The sequence below is a fragment of the Furipterus horrens genome, unplaced genomic scaffold, assembly GCF_987537825.1.
Source record: "Furipterus horrens unplaced genomic scaffold, mFurHor1.1.pri manual_scaffold_12, whole genome shotgun sequence".
Classification (NCBI taxonomy): Eukaryota; Metazoa; Chordata; class Mammalia; order Chiroptera; family Furipteridae; genus Furipterus; species Furipterus horrens.
The window spans coordinates 18,666,125-18,688,631 of record NW_028327182.1 but is presented as its reverse complement, the minus strand read 5'-3'; the positions used below and the strand labels follow the sequence as shown (position 1 = coordinate 18,688,631).

General features: G+C 34.5%; 1 protein-coding gene across 2 annotated transcripts in view; it reads right to left on the bottom strand.

The window, feature by feature from the left end:
* MYCBP2 (MYC binding protein 2) overlaps window positions 1-22,507 on the bottom strand; it is a 258,565-nt gene that overhangs the window by 200,004 nt on the left and 36,054 nt on the right. For both annotated transcript variants that reach the window (XM_090258643.1, XM_090258644.1), the window contains exons 3-5: window positions 16,107-16,322; window positions 8,422-8,575; window positions 5,224-5,420 (exon numbers count right to left, since the gene is read on the bottom strand). In XM_090258643.1, coding sequence (XP_090114769.1) covers window positions 5,224-5,420; window positions 8,422-8,575; window positions 16,107-16,322 — 567 coding nt within the window. The remainder of the gene's footprint in view (window positions 1-5,223; window positions 5,421-8,421; window positions 8,576-16,106; window positions 16,323-22,507) is intronic.

Genomic DNA, 22,507 nt, shown 5'->3' with positions numbered 1-22,507 from the left:
CCATCTGAATAAATAATGAAAGAAAATTTCCCTAATCTGTCAAAGGAAATAGACATGCAAGTCCAGGAAGCACAGGGAGTCCTAAACAAGATAGACCCAAAGAGAACTACACCACGACACATCATAATTAAAATGCCCAAGATTAAAGATACAGTAAGAGAAAAGAAGTTAGTTACCTACAGGGGAATTCCCATAAGATTAAGCTGATTTCGCAAAAGAATCTTTGCAGGCTAGGAGGGATTGGCAAGAAATATTCAAAGTCATGAAAAGCAGGAACCTACAGCCAAGAATGCCCTACCCAGCAAAGATATTATTTAGAATGGAAGGGCAGATAAAGAGCTTCCCAGACAAGAAAAAAACTAAAGGAGTTTACCAGCACCAAACCATTATTATATGAAATATTGAAGGGGCCTATTCAAGAAAAAGATCAAAACTATGAACAACAAAATGACAACAAATACATACCAACAACTGAATCTAAAAAACAAACTAAGCAAACAAGAAGAACGGAGACAGAACCATGAGTACGAAGAGCATTTTGATGATTGCCAAATGGAAAAGGGGTGTGGGGAAATGGGTGAAGAAGTGAGGAGATGAAGAAGTACAAATAGGTAGTTACAGAATAGCCATGGGGATGTAAAGTACAGTACAGGAAATGGAGTAGCCAAAGAACCTACACATGACCCATGGACGTGAACAATGGCATGGGGATTGCCTGAGGGAGTGAGGGGTGCTTGGTGGATGGAGGGGTGTGTGAAGAGGGAAAAATTGGGACAACTATAATAGCATAATAATATTGATTTTTAAGATTAAAAAAAAAAAAAACACGTAGTACATAAACACACAGAATATTACTCAGCCATGGAATAGAACGAAACTTGCAGTAACACAGATGAACCAAGAGGGTATTATGCTAAGTGAAATAAATCACACCGAGGAAAATAAATATCCCATGATTTCACTTACATATGAAAACTAAAAAACAAAGCAGAAACAGACTCATGTAGAGAACAAACTTGGTAGTTACTAGAGGAAAGGGGGTTGAGGGGAGGGGATAAGTAAAATAGATAAAGGGGATTAAGAGGTACAAATTTCAGTTTTAAAATGAAAAGGCCAGACGGATGCAATGCATACCATAAGAAATATAGTCAATAATGTAATAACTATGTATGGTGACAGATAATTACTAAACTCATTTTCTAAGGGATATAAATGTCAAATCATTATGTTGTACACTGAAACTAATAAAATATTGTATGTTAATTATATTTCAATAGATAAGAGAAAATAAATTGTTCAAAATGATCACATTTGGCATGTCAGTCAAAAGTACAAACTAGAAGATCATTTATAAAAAGCAAATCTCAAGCAGGCCAAAATAAAAAGTTTAAATCCAAGTAATATTAACCTGTATTTTTTTACCAAAAACCCTGAACTATGTATCTTTCTCCAAAACACCAAGTATCCAGTAGTGTTTATTGTTTTAAGTTTTGTAGACAAAAACATACTACATTAGTAAAAAATATATACTGGATATGAATAAAATTATTTATTGTATCAGAGCACACTCAAGCTAAAAGATATCTTTTTATATGATACGAATAATCACTAATATACTTCATGATAATTAAGCACAAAATTAAGCATAAGGGAAATAGTGCTGCTTCTACAAATAAAATAAAATGTCCAGTGGTTTTCTTCCACTTTGCTTCTCCGTTATTCCTAAGACCCATTAGCATCATCAGTTTTCCATGATATGAAAACTTAACTGTACATCCATTCAGCATCCATGTAACTAATATTTATCAAAGACTTACTAAATACCTGGCATTGTAAGTGAGTCCTCAACAGTCACCAGCATGGGCCCAGCACTCTAACACCAGAGGAAATTCCATGTTCCTCATCTTTGACCCTTTCACCGCCCAAGGACAACTGCCACACATCCAACCCCAGACCCAGACCCCAGCGCACTGCACTGAGCCGCAGGTCCACATCTGTGCTACTCACTACAGCTGCCACATGTGGCTGCCGAGACCCTGAAATGTGGTTAGTGTGACTGGACACATACTTTAAATGTAAAATACACACTAAATTTGAAGACTTCATACAAACACAAGAATATTTCTATATTATTATGAATTTTACATTGATTACATGTTGAAAATTTTCTTTTCGATATACTGAGTTGAGTAAAATACATTAAAATTAACTTCATCTTTTTCTTTTTACCTTCTTAATGTAGCTAATAAAACTTTTTTAATTACACATTAAATTAATTATATCTCTACTGGACAGCATTGTTCCAAGGGATAACTTTCTCAGATAGATTTTCTTCCCCTTCCAGTTCCAAGGACTCTGACTCAGCCAAAATACATAACTTTCATATGTATGATTGAATACAAGTTCTCTCCCTAGAAGCAGCGACTTTAAACTTAGAGCTGTTTTTATCTAGAATTGATACCCACATTCCAGTACAACACACCAAAGCTTCCATTTTTATTTTATTGTTGTTTCAGATACTTTTCATTGGCATCTACAATGAAAAATGATGCACCTGATCCCTTCCCAAATCCTCAAAATTGAACTAATATAAGTTTTGACTAAGCCAGTATACAGAGATCATTTTATTATAACTGTGCAATCATGGTTCAGGACTAAGCCAAATTATATATTTCCCTCCGTGCATAATTTTTCTTTTTTTCATTGAGTCAGTAATTGCCCCATTTTTGCATAAGCTAAGTCTTCTCTTTAATTATCTTTAAGTGTTCCCTAAACTCCTCTCAATAAAATCAAATATCATTTCTACTTTTTCCCCTTGATAACACTCCTCAAGATGCCCTGCTCCAGTCTAGAATAAGGACAGGGACAAGCACAGAAGTTAAAGCTGTTTCATACCTTGCATGTCTGAAAGCACCACTATGACAGATGGCTGAGCTAGGTATAGTATAGTGAACACCATTTTCCCTCAGGACTTTAAAAGCACTGTTCCATTACTTTCTATGCCAGTGTTGCTTTTGAGAAGTCACATTAGACTTTCTCATTCTCTATCCATGTTTCCTTATTTTATTTTTCATAGTTTCTCTCTTTCTCTCTGTGCTACAGTCTGAATAATTTCTCTCTCTCCACTTATTTCAGTTCACTGTTTCTATTTTCAACTATATTATCCACTGGTTAACCATCCTTTAAATTTCTAGTTATAATGATATGGTTTCTCATTTCCAGAAGTTCAGTTTAGTTTGTTTTCTCATTTGTTTGAGTGCTTTTTATATTCTTATTCCCTAATCATATTTTTGATACTTTATATTAACCATAAGAAATAACTAAGTATATATATTATTTATTCCATATCAAACAATTTCAGTATATAAAGACTTGGGAGAATTGTTTCTGCTATTTTTGTTTATACTAGCTTTCAAAGATGGTGTCTTCGTTCCAAGTGCATTTTGTTTGTGAGCTTGTCTGTAGGAAGCCTTGGAAGTCTGGAGTTCATCCCTCCTGAAAGGATTTTAGTCTCTTTCAATAAAACCCCTTGCAGTACTACCATTCCTACCCTACTTGAAACTTGCAGCTTAAGCTTTTTAGAACAAGATAAATAATGTGCTTTTGGATGGTAAAACAATTTGAGATGTTAGTTATACATTCTAAGGGAAAACTTTTCTCCTCCCACCCATAACCTGGACAAGAGAGATTTGTAAAATGAAGTTGGCAGTTGGAATTGGGGCCAAATCATGGACACTATAAGCCAGGTTAAGATAATAGGTTTTAATGTATTTGAGCTGGAGTTGGGGATGTAGTAATGGGCTAGGTCTTTAGAGAACCTTAGCTGTCAATTCAGGGAATGTAGTAGTTTTGTGCAGCTAAGTACTTGATCGTAGACTGCAACCAGGAAGATATGCAATCAAGTGCTGTCTCTGTTATCTGACAGCTTTCTATACTACAACTATACTAAACTTTTTCAGCCTTCAATATTCCATCCACTCTTATTCTTACCTCCATGACTTAGCACATGGATACCATGAACATTCTCTCTCCACACCAAGACTAACACCTCCTCCCTCTGGATTGACTCATTTCAACTCATCACTTAAATCTCACCTCATATCCTCCAGGATAAGTCTACACACACACACACACACACACACACACACACACACACTCACACACACACACACACACACACACAGATGTATAGATGCCTAAGAAGCTCATGTGTTTATGGTCACTATACTTTTATAATTTGGTATATGATATCAGAATGTTTATTATTTTATTAAAATTTAAGAGACATTTGTATATTTTCAGCCTATATTTAAATTAAAATTTGCCAAATCCTTAAAGCACAGCAGCAGAATATATTTTGAAGACCATTGCATAGAGGAACTTCAAAACAATTAAGGATCATAGAGAAAAGAGGATTTCAGTCAAGTCAGAAAGAGGAAAAGGAATTAGAATAGAAAACTAAAGTAAGGTTGACAGGGAGTATTCAATGTCACAAAGTTAGTCACAGAAAATGATCCATTATACTCCTTTTGCTATTCTGGCCTGCTAATAACAGGAGTGAGGTAGCCCTACCATCTGTTCCGGTGATTGTCCAAGGAGCCAGAGAAAAACACATAACAAAGACTTAAAACTATAACTTCTTACTCAATTTCCAGAACAGGCCAAAAGAATTAAATCAAGTTTACATATAAGGAGGATAATATTTACCACCACTAGCAATAATGAAGAGTTTATTCCACAAATCTTAAAATCTTAAAATGTAAGATGCAAGTCTGAAGTAGCTCAGAAACAAATCAATTCATAAAAAACTATATATAGTCAACCAGTCAAAAATATAGAATTATATCATACATTTTTCTTTCAACAGAGAAAAGATGTTTAGAAATTATGAAGAATTTCTACACTTGAAAGTTTAGGGCAAGAGGGGAGGTGGGGGAGGATAGAGAACAAGACACAGCAGAGAAAGATGAGGCGATCGTGTAGACATGAACCTAAGCTCAAGATCTGAATTTCTGCCATATTTCGTACTACTGCCTTCAGGGCTACAGAGTTAAACACACATGTAGTTTAACTCAAATATGATACATTATTTATATATCAACCTTGGGAAGATCAAACTATTCTATAGACTGAGAAAAACGAAAAATCCCTACTGACAAAAATCGGGATGAAATTTCAATTCAGCATCTTGTAACTTTTAAAGCAGCATTAAATATGAAATACCTGAATAGTTTGGCAAGCATGACTGCCATTGTTGGTGAGAATAGCAGAGATGGCCTGAAGTGTCCTTCCTGTTTCTCCCCAAGAAGCCACCAGACTAAAGAGGCAAGCACAGGAAAGTGCTGTCAGAGATTGTCCTGTGCTGTCATTTATTCCAGTACTTCGAACAGTGATTTCCAAAAGGAGCTGGAAGAGAGACTCTGTGAATAAAACAGAATTCAAACATAGTCATTTAGCAGACAGAACATTACATGTATATATTTATTTTTATCTTGCCTATTATAAAAAAAATATTTAAGGCAGCTTGAATAGTTATTTCACATTAATTCCTTTCTCGTTACCCTTTTCCCCAAAAAGTTATAATATTTATATCAAGAGAACCTTAGGAAACATTTAGTTAAACTCCTCATTTTTGTAAATGAAGACATGGAATCTATCCAAGGTCACTTAAAAGAAACTTTCCTTGAGGCATTCACATATGCCAGAAATATCCTATCAAGTAAAAGACTACTATTGCACTTATTTTTCCTTTAAGCTCAGAAGAATACAAGCTTCTTAAAATGTTAAGTGTCCAGAAAATTATGTATTTATCTGCAAAACAACAAAGTATATATGCTGTAAGTTGTTTTAATATAAAATTGGCTTACTTGCTAGAGTAGCAGTTCACACTTATATAGGGGATATGTAATTCATTTTATACTCTAGGAAAACCTCCACATTCTAGCAGACAGTCTTGTTTTGGTCATTTTCCTTCCTGTCTCAGAGCCTTACTGCATGCTTTCCTTTCTGCCTAGAGACTTAGTTAATTGCTTCCTACTCAACCTTCAAATCTCAAATGCCACATCTTCACAGAAAACCTGTTACAGACTCACAGGTTTCTCTATTTCCCCCCATACTACTCATCCACATTTGCAATCATACATGTGTCCCATCTGTCTGATGCTAATACCTATAATAGCAATAACAATGTCTGGATTGATTACCCTTGAAGGATATGTTCTCATTAGCACAGAACATAGGAGGTGCTACTACACTTAGGTGACTACTTGGAGAACATATTCTAACCTTAAATTGAACAGAAAGATAGATACAGGGGAATATTTTTTTAACTAGACAATTTGTAAACCAAAATCTACTTGCAAAGAAGAAAATGGTGTACAGAATCCATCAAGCTATTCCAATAGTCAGTGTTACATATATACATACATTACATGAATAACATGAAATACACCAAAATGGAAAAAAGTACAACTAATGTGATTATGGCACTAAATCAAAAGAAAAAAGCAAAAATTTAGTTTTAAAGACATATTTAAGCTATGAAACAAAATAAAGAAATATGATGTGAAGGTAAATCTTACAAAAGAAAAATAAGTCAAAGCAGTGAAGAAATCAGAAGCAATGAAAGTATAGAAGGGGCTAGCAAAGCAAATCTAGCAACATGATTTTTAAAAATAAAAGACATAATGAAACAAACATCAAATGCCAATTTTCCTAAAATTAAGCTCTAAATTTAATTCAATACAAAAAAATTTTTTTCCTTTTAGCTGAATCCTAAAATGTATATCGAAGAATAAACAGTACAAGTATTAAGTCATTAAAAAAGAAAAAAAAAAAAAAAGAAACAATAGAAGAGAGAATGAAGACCATATAGCAACATTTGAAACTGTTAACAAGAAAATAGAGGCACAACAAATTAGGTGAAAGTTTCGATAGCAGGTGATTAAGCCTAAAGTACTCATTATAATTTCAAAACCCAGTATTATGAACAAAACCTATTTTTATAAAGAAAAAGGAGCGTGTAGGTATAGGCTACATTCAGAAGAAAGTAAGTAACGACTGAAAGAAGACAACAGAATGATAATAGATCTAGGAGAAAAATGATGGCCATGTTGTTCAAAGTAAGAAAGTGGATATACAGGTTTTAGTAGGTATTTTTAATTCAATTGTTTATTAACTGACAAATCATAGCCAAGAACAGCAAAATATGCTTAAGTAAAATTAATAAAATAAAATCTTCAGTAAAATGCCATGAAGCCAAGCAGTGCACTAGTGCATCACAACAGTAATACTTGTGCTACCATGTCAATAACCAGCAAGGATGACAACTTGTGTTTGGTAGCAGCATTTAATAACATGGGGTGGGGGGAAGGGGTTGTTGGGGGTGGTTGTTATTTTAGAAATCTCCAGCTTGTTTGTATGGCCAGCACTCCCTGCCCCCACTAAAACGAAACAACAACGAAAATCAAACACAAAAACTAATCACCATATATGACCAAAAAGGAGATGTAATTAGGTTCTCACATGTATACCTAATAAAGTCCAAATAGCCAAGTAGAGAAGAAGATTCGAACTCTAGTCCAGACCAGCAACGTGGTCCCTAGACAAGGAGTATTGGCATAACGCAAAATTATTCCAAATGCAAATTCTTGGGTCCCACCCCAAATCTAGTGAGCCAGAAACTCCATGTGTAGGGCCCATGGGACTGATAACATGCTAATGCTTGAGACTTAGAAAAATCCAGCCTCTTCAAAAAATCCAGACAGTTAGCATCAGAGAAAAGCAATTAGCTAATTTCAAAATTATGTCTCCATCTCTATTTCTATTTCCTAAGAGCTCCTATCTTGCTCATAGAATATTGAGCCTAAGTCAATAGCACGAAAGGCCAGTATTCATAAAATTCTAATACACTTTACAAAAAGCAATGATTACTTAATAGAAGTTGCTACTAATTCATAAACTTTATAACAAAAAATACTTTTATCTATGATGAATACAAAAGATAGCCTTTTGCTCAGAAACTTACTGTGCTGTTTGGGTTGGTAGCATTTGACCCCTTTTCCTACCTTTCTAACTGTGCAGAGTAACATGTCAAGTTAAAGAAAGTCAATATTAGATATTTTGGCCAAAGGTATAATAAGAACAATTTAAGTTAACAGTGACCATAAGGCTTGAGGATTATTCCTGGGTCCCAAGGATTTATGTTTTGCTATTTCTCCATCATCAGAATAATCAAATATATCTGTGCATGAACAGCAACTTTTGAACCATAACTCTGGCAGAACATAGCAAATTACCTTAACATTTATATTCCTGCTGTTTCAGTACCCTAATTAAACAAGCACTGCATTACGGGCTGCTGCATGCGCTTCTTGAGAGAAGCCGTTTACATTAAGGGCTTCAATGCCCCTGAGCTCTTACCTAGGACCTCGGGCGGCTCCGACTGGAGACCTTCTGGCTGCTGACCCTGAAGCACGTTAAGCAGGGCTTGGAGACTCCTGAGGCACAGCGATGGATGAGAAAAGCGTGTCTCCTTGATCAGTTCAAAAACTTCACAAAGTCCAACCTCAATGATCTATTCAAGATGAAAAAAAAATTATAGTTTATAACATGTAAACTAATAACACTTCCCAAACAGTTTAGTTGGTGCAGCTTACTTCCACAACAAAGGATCAATGTTGCAGTATTTAAAAAAAGAAGACTCGGTATGTTTAACTCCAAATTTGGATTTTAAAAACCATCCAGTTACATGTAAGGTTAAAAAACACTGGCACCGTTTAAAAAGTAGTTCTGGAATAATGAAGCCATAATAAAATATTATGAAAATTATTTCTAACCATGAATTAAGTACTAGATTGCACTCACTCAGAAAAAAATTGTTAATTTATAAAGGTCATTTGGCTGTACTCAAGCAAAACTCAGTATTCTTTTGTTAAGTCATGTTAATTGCTACTTATAATCAGGAAAAAAGTCAATATGGCACACAGCTGAAAAGATTAAAGTAGGAGCTTTTCATCTTAGCCTTTCCTATAATGGCACAATCATCATATTATTATTTAAAAAGTTATCCTTTCTTCTTTTAGGACTTCTCATGAAAAGAATTTAAAACTGCCTAACTAAAAGATCCCACTACTTGTACTTTAATTATCATATCATTCCTCATCTGGACCAAGAAATATTTGACTCAGCATCTAGCAAAAGATAAGTCTGTAACTAAAGAATGAGAGAGAAGGGTGATGAACTAGTATAAGGAGATACCTTCAGAGGACTGATATAACAATAGACAATAAAAATCCACTTCTCAATACCAGATATGATATTTTCAAGAGGTGTTAAATTATTTGGTAAGTAATATAAAATGTTAAAGTAAAGATAATTAGTATAAACTTATTAAAGCATTAATTCTATTACACATAATAGTGGAAGGATATTCTCACTACTGAGATGTGTGCATTAATTCATATAAAGGTCTGTCCAGAAGGTATCCAGTCATGTAATATGAAAACTAGAGACATTTATTGAAGAAGATACAAGATGCAAGAAACAATGACGCCTCAGTCCCCTTCAAAGTAGGTACCTTGGGACCGCACACAGTTCTCCCAACTGCCATCAGCTGCCACATCGTATTTTCCTGAATCTCACCAACGGTCTGGAATCTCTTCCCTTTCTATGATTTTAGTTTTGGGAAAAGCCAGAAGTTACAAGGTGCCAAATCTGAGCTGCAGGGGCACTGGATCACATAGGTGATTTGATGTTTCACCAAAAAACTCTGCATGAGATGTGATACATGAGCTGGTCCATTGTCATGATGAAGCTGTCAGTCACCAGTTGCCTTTAGCAGCGAACTTCTGAATCATCCAAATAGTGTCCAGGAGAGATATTCATGCTTAACACAAAATGTGATGCAGATTCGTTGCTGTACTTGCTTAGTCATTTTGAATCCAACAGCCACACAGTACACATGCTCACTCAACTGTGTCTACTGCCACCGCGGACTAGCACAGTAAAGTCATCATCATTCACGCATGCGCATCCCAGTCCACTCTCCTTGGCTGCCATGTTGCATCAACGTTGCATAAACCATTCTTGTTGTATTAACAACGGTTGGACTTTTTCTGGACAGATCTCATATTATTACAAAAATATTTCTTAGGCACTTATTTTGTACAACTTGTTTCAGGAGATATGATATATCATACTAGACCCTGTTTTCTAAGAGTTCATAACATTAACAGAGTAAATAAGCCTTGTCTATTACTCTTACCCAGTCCAGACCTCTGTTATAGTATTTATTATGTTATAGTAAAACTGACTATTTTTGTTCTAATTTTCACAAGAAAATGTGGTCTCTTTATGGACAAAGAGCATGTCTTAACAAGATTAATATCTCCCATTACTAACCTAGTGCCTGGCACAGGATAAATATTTATTTAATTAATCTCTCGGTTGTGTGCTAAAAACCACTGCAACTCATAAATATATTTTCCAGACAAGGGTCAAATCTTGCAGGCAAGCCAGTTGCAGTTCTGATTATTACTTGCAAGCTTTCTAAAGAATATAAATATTACTGAGAGTCAAAATACTAGTAGGGTTATCTTTAAAGAAGTTACCTAAAATCCCAGCAGACTTGATTACAAAAATACTTGATTAAAAGAACTGATTAAATTCACTAAGCAATGAAAATTTTCTATTTGATATAGTTTCTTTTCCTGGAATAGAGTAGAAAGTAAAAACATGCTGTCCAAATCTTCCATCTGCTTATATACGTGCAGAAAACAAATCTGAAGTCAAATATCTTATAAGTACAGAACACAGGGGCTCTAGTCTCAGGTGAATGGGAGATTACTACATTCTATCAGTTTTTAAGATTGCTTACTCTACAACTACCAATCCTGACATTGCATTATTCAGAAAAAGTTCTACACAGGTGACATTTTTGGCTAGGGTTTATTTATGTAAGATTTCCACAGTACTAAAGGATTGAACCTTGCCAAACACAGTCAGGCTATTTACTGAACAAGTTTCTGAGTTGTCTCTCTGGTAAGTTTCAGGTGTAATAATAAATTTATGACAACAGACAACTCTCAGGTAGGCTGGCTGGGAACAGAGCACTACATGGTTTTGGTGAGACCTACCCAAAGAACTGTTAGTCATAACAATCAGGATGGAGAAGTATCCATCTGTCTCAGTTAACCACTGTGGATTCCCACTCATCATCTATATCTTAAACTTCACTGTAGATTTTTTTAATAAGGAAGAAAAAATTCATTTCCAGAATAGTAATATGTATTCAATACGCAACAAGTAAAATTCATCCTCAAGTTTTCCAATTATGTTTCGCTTTGAATTCCTGAGCAGAGAAACAAAATATGTCATGAAATAAGTTTTTCCTGAGGTTTGGCTGAGAGTATTTTATCACATATATGTACTCTGAAGTTGCACCTTACACTTTGAAGCTTGTCTTGTAGTCACTGAGAACACACTTTACTTCCTACTCCTTCAATATTAGGAAGAGTACAATGAGAAAACTATATAGTACTGCAAATACAGTATGATTTCATTTGTGCAAACATATATATTTTAATGTGTGTATATAAAAATGTTCATAGTGGGTGTTTTCTGGTTGATAAGATTTTAAAACTCCTAACTTTTAATTCATATTTCTTCTTTATAAAAAATGTTCTTCATTTTTCAAAGTATCTACAATGAATATGTACAGCCCTTATGATTAGCAAAATAAATTAATAGATGAACTTTTAAATAGAACAGTTCATTATAATAATCAGATAACACAAAAAATTTTAATACTTTCAATACTAAACCATAACTAACTGCCAAAGAACATGTTCTTGCACTTCTCTTCAGAAAACAGTCTTTTGTAAATGTACTGAATTTTATCCTTACTGTTGCTTTGAAATAATTAAATTCTGAAGGCTCTTTATTACTATATCTGAAAAACACTAAATCCAAATAACTGCCTGATACAGTCAGTACAATGTCACTGCTGGGAATAGTGAGATAAAAACATACTTGGCCAAAGAGAAATGACCTAATGAGCCTTTCAAGTTTTATTTTGCTCTCCTCAAATCATATATTTCCAAAAGTGATTTTACTATTTCACTTACAAGTGTGAACATGAGTTTAACTACTCCCATTTATATTTAATAATTAACTCTTTGCTGTTAGAACAAGTTGTAGAATTAGTTCTGATACCGATACTTCCAAAATACGTATATTCTAAAAAGCTCAAGAGGAAAACAAAGGTAGACTTACACATCACTATAGAGTAAATTAGTGTTTTTAAGATTTTTGATATAAAGTAACTATTTGGTAGAGACAAGACTTACAAATAACTAAAAATAAAAAAATAGAGAGAGGGGAGAGAGAGGCAGTTGAACGCTATGGGTGGGGAGTGCACCAGGGGATGTTCTTGCCAGCCACTTGCACGACACAAAGGAAAAAGGATGAGGTCTTCATGTCTGAGGCAGCTGCAGTCTGGGGCAGGCTAACTGTGTCGGCACTTTTCTTTTCCTCTGACCAGTTCTGTGCCTCTGCTCCACATGCGACCCTCTAATGTCAGTTCCTTCATTCTTGGTTGTCCCTTTCTTGCTCCTCCTGAACGTCTGTCTGCTGCTTTCCTTCTCCTCGCCTGAGGTTTCTCGCTCTTCTCCTTTTCTCCTCTCACATAATTGAGGTAGTTATTATCTGTTGCTGAAGTATCACTTTGACACAATTTTTTCCCTTTTTGAATTTTAAAAGTTAAATTGAATTTGACTATTACACAGAACTTGTTTTGTTTTTTTTTTGCTTTTTATTTTTTGTGGGTCATTAATCATTAACATTTTAAAAAGGACATTTTTACCCCCACGTAAATGTTTTTATATTTTTTATCCAAAACAGTTTTTATACAGCTCAAACTGTCTTTAATTATCTAATTTGCAGATCTTTTAAAGAGTTTCAAATTTTATAGTTACATAATTTTTAATAATAATATTAGGAGTCATACTTTCCATCCGGTCATATTTGAGGATAGTCATGCCACATACTTTGTTAAAAAAAAAATAGACTCACATAAACTCATTTATTTACTTAACTCAGTAAATTCTTTTTGAGTTTATAGCAAGTATTATATTATATTTTATATTATATCAAAATAAACAAAATGATGAGACACAGTCCTACACTTAAGGAAGTTATGTCTAGTAGGGACAGCAGACACATCTAAGTGCCTTAAGGACTGATGGGGCATGGTAGGTCCAGCGGGACACACAGTGGGTAAGGATGCAACACTGACTGAAGGTGCACTTGCAGGCAGAAGGAGCAACATCATTAGAAAAGCAGCGCTTGTCTATTGTGGAGAGAGTGGAGTGGCTGAATAGTGCAAAAGGCAGAGAGCAGGAGCTTGGTCCATGAAGGGCCTTATAACATCATGCAACCATTTTTAGATTTTTCTTTTGAATTGGAATTACTGAAGATTTTAAGAGTTTGATTACAGTTATATTTGTTACTAAAGATACTCGGCTTCTGGTAAGACAAATCCATGAGGAAGCAGTAAAATTAGAGCAGGGGGACCGGTTAGGTAGTTATTGCAGTACTCTAGAAAGTGTTAATGGCGGTTGGAATTAAGTGTAGTGGCAGAGTTGGGCATACAAGAAGTTTAATTTCCTTGAATATAAAGTATTTCTTAATAAAGCATAGAGTTCCTTGAAAAGTAATCAAATTTATTTGCACCTACACATTTTCATGTTTGCACCTAACCTGATACTTATAACAACAGCTATCATTTATTGAGCAAGCATGCATTCAACATTTATTAACTCACTGAATCCACACCTACAACCTTATGAGTAGATATAACCCCCATTTCATGGATGTCAGAACTGAGGCACACAGAGGTCAAATAACTTTCCCAGACTCACAGAGTTAGTATGTTTAATGGTGAGTGTTTGGACCCAGACAGTTTGACTCTACTACCCATGTTCTTCATCAATACACCCTTTTTCCTGATGGGCCAGTACTTGATGAAAAACTGTATTATTTGGGTTATCTGATTTTCTTTTAAAGATCCCCTTTGACTCTGCATCTTTTGACACTATCAATCATGCTTATAAATATTGTCTTAAGGCCCAGGCCAGTGTGGCTCAGTTGGTTGGAGCATCATCCCATAAACTGAAAGGTTGCGGGTTCGATTTTTGGTCATGGCACACGCCTAGGTTGAGGGTTCCGTCCCCAGTCAGGCCATATGCAGGAGGCAACTAACTGATGTTTCTCTCTCTCATCGATGTTTCTCTCTCCGCCTCCCTCCCTCCCTCTCTAAAAGCAATGAAAAAAACAAACAAAACAAAACAAAAGGTCCTCAGGTAAGAATGAAAAAAAAAATGCTGTCTTAAGAATGTCTGATATTTTCTTTCTTTGATACTCATAAACACAGTCTAAGAATTGGTTGTTTTCAACTGTGCAGTATCTTTTCATTTAAACTGCAGTTTACTGTTCAAAACCTGCAGACCTATATGAAAGATTTCTCTCTGTTTCAGTTTCATTCCCAATGCTGAATTTAAGCTGGGTGGTTATAGTACAGCATGAATTACCCAAACACAGAATAGAATTCTTATCAAAAGTATACTACATAAATCCTGCAGCCTCATATCCTAACTTAATGATATATTTTTCCTCAACCTTCCCTAATTAAGTATAAGAAATGAGAATTAGAGACTAGCATTTCTATCTGGAAGGGTTCACATGGGAAAGATGAACCAGCTTGTTTTCAGCTGAAGAAAGCAGCTAGTAGAGGAGGTACAATTAAGGATTCTGGAGAGAAAGGGGATGAGGGGAAGAGACGGGTGTCAAGAGGAAGAAGTAAGGACATGTGAAGACGGTTGGTGAAGAGGCTAGATGAGGAAGGTCACAGAACCTTTATTTCCCTATGGAATAGGAAGCAAGTCATCTGCTGAGAATAAGGTGACAAAAACCTGACAGTAATGATTAAGGACAGTGGTACCCTTAGGAATAGCCACCATGAAATATGTGAAAGAAACCAGATCAGGAACATAAGATCTATCTTAGCTGCTATTCCTAAGATATTAAAAAAAAAAAATTACATGATATATTGTGTGTACATGTAAAGGTGTTTCAATGTGTAGTTTTAAGGTATTAGTTTAGTAAAAAGGCAATATACATGGATCATTTATAAAACAATCATTTTAAAATGTCTATATTTAGAAAAACGCTATATGCATAAATCAGATATGACAAAGGTACATTTTTAAAACGTCTACATTTTTGCCCATTCTTTTGTTAGAAATACTGACTACACCTACTATACAGAAAAAGCATATGTATAAAATAACATTATAGCCTTGAAATGTACCAGTATTTCAATAGAGCAGAGTACTTTAAGAAAAGTTTATTCTTCTATAATACCTTTTTCTATAATATCAATTAGCTTATATATGCCTCTGGTAAATAAGGGAGTGGTATCAGAATGATGTGTAAGTTTTGTGGGTCCATACATAATTTTTTCCTAGGCAAGAGAAGCTAGAATAGCAAGAGTACAACCATAACCTTAGATAGAAAAGGCAAAAGCTCTCAACTCAGCTACTGCATAGCCAGGAGCCCTTCTAGTTCTATTTCAAGAAAAATTAAAATGTATACCTGTACCAGAGATCCCTACCCAGAGGGGGCACCCCGAACTTTCCACAGCTCTTGGCTTTAAAGTATCTTGCACTTTCTCTTAGGCCTACCTTAATGGCAGCCCACAGGCTCAGAGCTCCACTTCCATCAGCAATGACTCCATGCCTTCCAGCCACCATTTCTACTGTATTGCTTTTGTACGTTTTTAATAGTTTCTGTGATAGACTTCAACCCACTGACTGGGCTTTCCAAATACCCCTGCCCCCACTGAGTTACCAATTACTGACTTTGTTAGCACTCCAGTTATAAAGTTGCATAGAGATTTCCTGGTCTGCTTCAAGTCTATTTCTACTTCTTAAGTCACATTATTTTTAGTGCACAATCTTATAAAAAGCAAGGTATTTCAGTAATGCAAATATATGTTATAACCGAAACACCTAAAGGTTGTATATCTTAACTCGAATTTAGTGACTTACCTTTGGAAGCTTGATAAGGGGCTCTTTGGATTCCTCCTCTTCATCACTATCTGATTCTCCACTTTGCACTGAGTTCTTACATGCAGCTGTCAATGATATTTCTTTTTTCTGCCATTCCAAAACGCAATGGCGTACATTGCAATAAATATTAAACGCGGAAGGATTGCTATGTAGTTTGATATCTGGTATGATTACTGTATTCTCCAAGTTTTCGAACTGAAATAACAAGATATAGTATTTCAGTTTCATATTCCTTTACATCATCAATTCCCATTTTAAATAAAAAATTGAAGATTAGAATTAAACATGCTAAATGACTTGCAGAAGTCACATAATTGATAGAGCAAAGACAATCTCAGTCTACTGATTCAATTTATAGCACCCTTTCTATTATACTATACTTAGTCACTTTCTGAGTAATGACAATGACCAACTTGACAAGGGCTGGAAAGGAGCAGACAAAGAACTTAACAGAAGTACTCTTTTATCCCGTGATAGGAATCGAGCCAACAGAGCTTAATTGATACAGTATCAAAGAATATTAATTTGGGGTTTTTCTAAGGGACACCAGATGTACTGTAGAGTCTCAATGACTTACTACAAATGTTGAATTACATTCTGATTTCTTTTAAAAGTAGACATAGGGATTTAAACAGGTATTAGGGCTAAAAAGAAAAACCTTTATTTTTAGTTAATTCTTTGAATTTCATTCTCATTCAAATAATGGGAATGCTAAGAAAATGGCAGATTATGAACATATGTTTTCCTAAAGCTCTTTCTTAGTTATCAGTTTTGGTAAATACAAACAAGCACATGCTTAGTAATTAATTTGTTAAACCTAAATAACCAATTTCTGTCTTGCCCAGCATTTTATTCATCAGACCACAACTGCACTTTTATATAAATATTTACAAAAGTCTTTTAAGATAGTCTACAAATCCAAGTTCCAACAATTAGAGTATGCCCAGGAAGTATCCAAGAAAAATAAAATGACACCTCAAGTACCAAAAACACTTGGCCTCAAAAAATTCTACCCTTCTTCCATAAATAACTGGATAAAAAAATGAAATACTTTATTAAATAAAAAAAATACTAAAGTTAATTGACATATAATGTGTGAATATGTTCTCCAGAGATATTTTTTTAAAAAGCAAATATTAGCAATCCAAATCCAACAATATATAAAAAGATAACTGATCATGATCAAACTGAAAACAAGGTTGGCTCAACATTAAAAGAAAACATTAAGATACCGTAAATAAAGGTAGGAAAGGCATTTGATACAAATCAAATACCTATTCATGATAAAAAGCCTAAGTAAGCTAGAATAGAATTTCTAAAACTTGATAAAGGGTATCTATGAAATACCATAGCTAACATAGTAAAAAACAATGCTTGTAAGTTAAGATTACAAATAAAGCAAAGATATCTAGTTGATTCAACATTGTACTAGACATGCCAATGTAATAAGCAAAGAAAAATAAATAAAAAGTATACTTAGAAAGAAAGCATCTTCTAGAAAACAAACGCCTTTATTTGCAGGAGACAAAGAATCTTAGGAAGTCTGCAAAAATAAGCTACTAGATATAAGGTATAGATTTAGCAAAGTCACATGACATCAGAATTATAGATAAAAATTAGTAATATATTGGGTTGGCCAAAAAGTCTGTTGAGTTTTTTCTGAAAAAAAGAAGATACATTTTCATATTCACCAATAACTTTACTGATCTGGACAGTTTAAATATTTCCACTACCTCCCACTATTAGCTCCTAGTGGGTAGAGGTCAGGGGTGCTGCTAAACATTTCCAATGCATAAGACACCCCCACAGCAAAATAATTATTTGGTCAAAATGTCAATAATACCAAGAAACTTCAAAAACCATTTTTGATGCATTCAATCAGTCACAAGCACCCTCTTTATACACTGCACAAATCTTTTTGTTTTTGCATTTCAGTGCTTTTTTACCTTTCTTAAGATAATAAAGCATAATACGCCAGAAAAACTTACTAGTTTGATGCAGTCCCACTTGTTTATTTTTTCTTTTGTGTCCCTTGCCTAGGGAGATATATACAATAAAAAATTGCTAGAAGCAATGTCCAAAATTTTTCTGCCTATGTTTTCTTCTAGGATTTTTATGGTTTCAGGTCTAACATTTAAGTCTTTGATCCATTTTGAATTTATTCTTGTGTGTCGTGTAAGAAGGCGGTCATTTAATTTTTCTTCATGTATCTGTCCAATTTGGCCAACACCATTTATTGAACAAACTATCTTTAGCCCATTGTATGTGCTTGCTTCCTCTGTCCAATATTAATTAACTATAAAGGTGTGGGTTTATTTCTGGGTTCTCTATTCTGTGTGGTGATTGCTGTGGAAAGGAGGGTATAAGGGGACTAAGGGGTAATGGAAAAAAATACAATAAAGATTAAATAAAAAATAAATAAAATCATAGTTTTATCATTTAAAAAAAAGCATAATATGCCCCAAATGTTGCATATTTTTTCCATCTTCAATAATAAATTAGCTGCATCAAAATTCACCAATTTTGTTAATTTTTTTTCAATGCATGCTGATATGACAGCTGTCACAATCTAAGAAAAAATTTTTCAAGTTAAAAGGCAACTGAGTGCTACTAGAGCCATAGTATGGAAAAAAAATAAACAAACTTTTAGGCCAACCCAATATCTACATACTAAGAATGAACAATTAAAAATGTAATTTTAAAAATAACAATGTTGAAATTACAGTCTGGAATAACATATCTGCAAACCACATATCTGACAAAGGTCTAGCATCTACAACACACAAAGAATTTTCACAACTCAATGGTAAAAAACAAGTAATCCAGTTAAAAAATGGACAAAAGACGTTAACAGACACATCACTGAAGAAGATATACAGAAGGCAAATAATTACACAAGAAAAGGTTCGATATCATGAGCCATTAGGAAAATGTAAATTAAAATAAAAGCATTCATATATATTAGTATATATACAAAATTATATGTATATATGTATATATCTTACATACCTATCAGATTGGCTAGAATAAAAAAACAGTGACACCAAATGCTGTTGAGACTGTGGAGAAATTGGATATCTCATACATTACTGATAGGAATGTAAAATGATACAGCCACTCTGGGAAAAAGTATGGCAGTTTCTTACAAAATTAAACATGTGCTTACAATACAATATAGCAATTGCATTCTTGGGCATTTATACCAGAGAAATGAACACTTATGGTCATACAAAAACCACAACATAAATAGTCATAGCAGCTTTATTCAAAATAACCAAAAACTGGGAACAACTGAGATGTTCTTTAATGGGTGAATGGTTAAACAAACTGGTATAGCCATACCAAGGAATGCTTATTCGGCAAAAAATGAGGGTACAAACTATTGATATATGCATCAATTTGGATGACTCTAAAAGGAATTATGCTGCATGGAAATAAACCAATCTCAAAAGGTTACACACTGCATGATTTCATGATGGAGAACAGAGTTGTGGTTGCCAGAAGCTAGGGAGACGGAAAGGTTGGAAGATATCTATGGCTTATATGAGTGCACAAAGACTCCTTGTAATGGAACTATTCTATATATTGACTGTAGTAGTGGTCACACAGACCCATACATGATAAAACTGCACAGAACACACACACACACACACATTAATGAGTATATGTAAAGTTAAACTGGTGAAATCTGAATAAGATCAGTAGGTTGGATCCTGACCCTCCATATCACCCTGCCCAGGCTCTGTAGCTTCAGCTTCACTGGAGAGGACACTCCAGCATCATCGCAAGATGTCGATTCAACACGGGAGGAGACAGATACCATGTCACTCCCGAGTCGGACTGCACAGCCATTCTCGGCGGTGCAGATAGACTCTTAAGAAGCTACACCATCGTCTCTCGAGACGGACGGCTGCCAAACGAACGACCTTACCAATGAGAGAAAATTGGTGAAGGGTATACAAGATCTCTCTGTATTATTTTAAACAACTGCATTCACATAGCAATTGTCTCAAAACTTAACGAAAACAAATAATTTTTAAATAATAGCATTTACAACATCAAAAACATAAAATAGTTAGTTAAATTTAGTAAAATTATCCACTGAAAACCAAAATAATGCTGCTGAGAGAAATTAAAGAAGACAAACAGAGAGATAAATCATGTTCACTGACGGAAGATTCAATATCAGTAAAATGGACATTATTCCTCAAATCTATAGATTCAATGCAATCCCAATAAAAATTCCAGTTTGTTTTTTAATGGAAATTTACAAGCTGATTCTAAAATATACAGAGAAACAAAAAGGATCTACAGCTATTAAAGCAATTATTTTTTTAAAAAGACTAAGTTGAAAGACACACGACCTGATTTCAAAACTACAGTAATTAAGACAGTATGGTATTGGTATAAAGATAGAATATATAGGTCAACTGTGCACAGTAAATTTCAATAATAGGCCCAAACAAATATGGTCAACTGACTTTTTACAAAGATCACAAGACAATTCAATGGAGAAAGATAAGTCTTTTTGACAAGTAATGCTGGATCAACTGAATATCAAAGAGGGAAAAAAATGAATATCAATCCTTTTCTCATACCATATATAAAAATTAACTTGAAGTGGATCACAGACCTAAATATAACAGCTAAAACTATAAAATCTCTAAAAGAAAATCTTTGTGACCTTGGGGTAGATAATATTTCTTGAGACACAAAATGCATAAATTATACTAAAAAATCAATCAATGAGATTCATGAAACTTAAAAACTTTTGCTCTTCTAAAGCACTATGTAAAAACAAACAAACAAAAGCAAGCCACAGGACAAGAGAAATTATTTGCAATGCAGACATCTGACAAAGAACTGATATCTAGAATACATAAAGAACTCTGACAAGTCAATAATAATAAGACAAACAATTACAAAAAGAGAATACAAAATCTGAACAGACATTACGTAACAGAAAGATGTAAATGGGCAAAGGCACATGAAAAGATGTTTACATCATTAGTCATTAGAGAAAAGTAAGTTAAAGATGTTTACATTAACACTCCTATATATTTATTAGGGTAACTAAAATTTTGAAAGCTAATAATATTATGTGTTTACAAAGATATAAAGTATCTGGATTTTCTCATAAAATACTGGTAGGCCAGTAAAATGGAATAATCAGTTTGAAAAACAATTTTTACAGTTTCTTTAAAAGTTAAACCTTCATCTACCACGTTACCTCTGAGGAAAGAGTTAATACTGCAGGTATGATTGCTTATTCCTTGTATTTCTCCATGGGAACCATGACTGATCCTCGGTCAACCCTTGAGAATATGGTCTTTATAGAATTTTCTTTATGTTAGTTTAGTTATTGATGATTCTGTTATATACAGCTGGAAAAACAGACCATGCTTACTGGCTTGTTTGATTGCTTTATATAAATATCAAGATTAAACCTGAGTTTCTGTGATATATCATGTGATATCACCTGAGTTTCACTTGCCATGGCTGTTTTATGTCTATAGCAGGGTATGTCTATATGACCAGGATATGTCTATATGACCTCATCCTGACTTAAGTCTCAGATCCTGACTCAAATGAACTTTCCTGAGCAGAAACATTCCCCACATATCTCTGCAGTTCACTGCCCAAGAGAAAGCCCGTTCAAGGAAGAACTAGGAAGCCTACATACACCATAACTCCCTAGGCACCTCCAAAACATTTCTTTTCCCTGGTGCCTACTGCATACTACTTTCTGTTGTACTAAATCCTAGTCACTAAATCCTAATCAGTATAAACTGATTTGGGGCCTCAAGAGTCCTCTGGCAACTCACTGAAGGAAGCATTGCCTAATCATTCTACTCCTAGTTATTCAGCCCCTCCCCTGCAAAACAAAAACATACCCACACAATGACTAGTACTTATGTGTTCACAGAAGCTTTACCTGCAATGGACATAAACTGGAAACAACACAGAAATGTCCAACGGGTGAATGGATTAACAAATCTGGATATGTCTGTAAGAGGGAATACTAATCAGCAAAAAAAAATAGATTGACCTGTTAATAGGTACAACTTCATGGACACAACTCAAAATCACTATGCTGAGGGAAAGATGCCACAAAAGAGTACTTCGTTTATGATCACATTAATATGAAGTTCTAGAAGATGAAAACTAATCCATAATGATGAAAAATATGTCTGCGGTTGCCCAGAGATAGGGCTGCAGGGAGAGAGGGAATGCAGCAGAGGATGATGAAACCCTTGCGGATGATGGAAATTTTCTGAACCTTGATTTTATTCTTCAAAACTCAGTAAACCGTACACTTTAAATCCCTGTCTCGGGTTCCGCTATTAAGGACACTGACCTAAGACAACCTGTTCAGTACC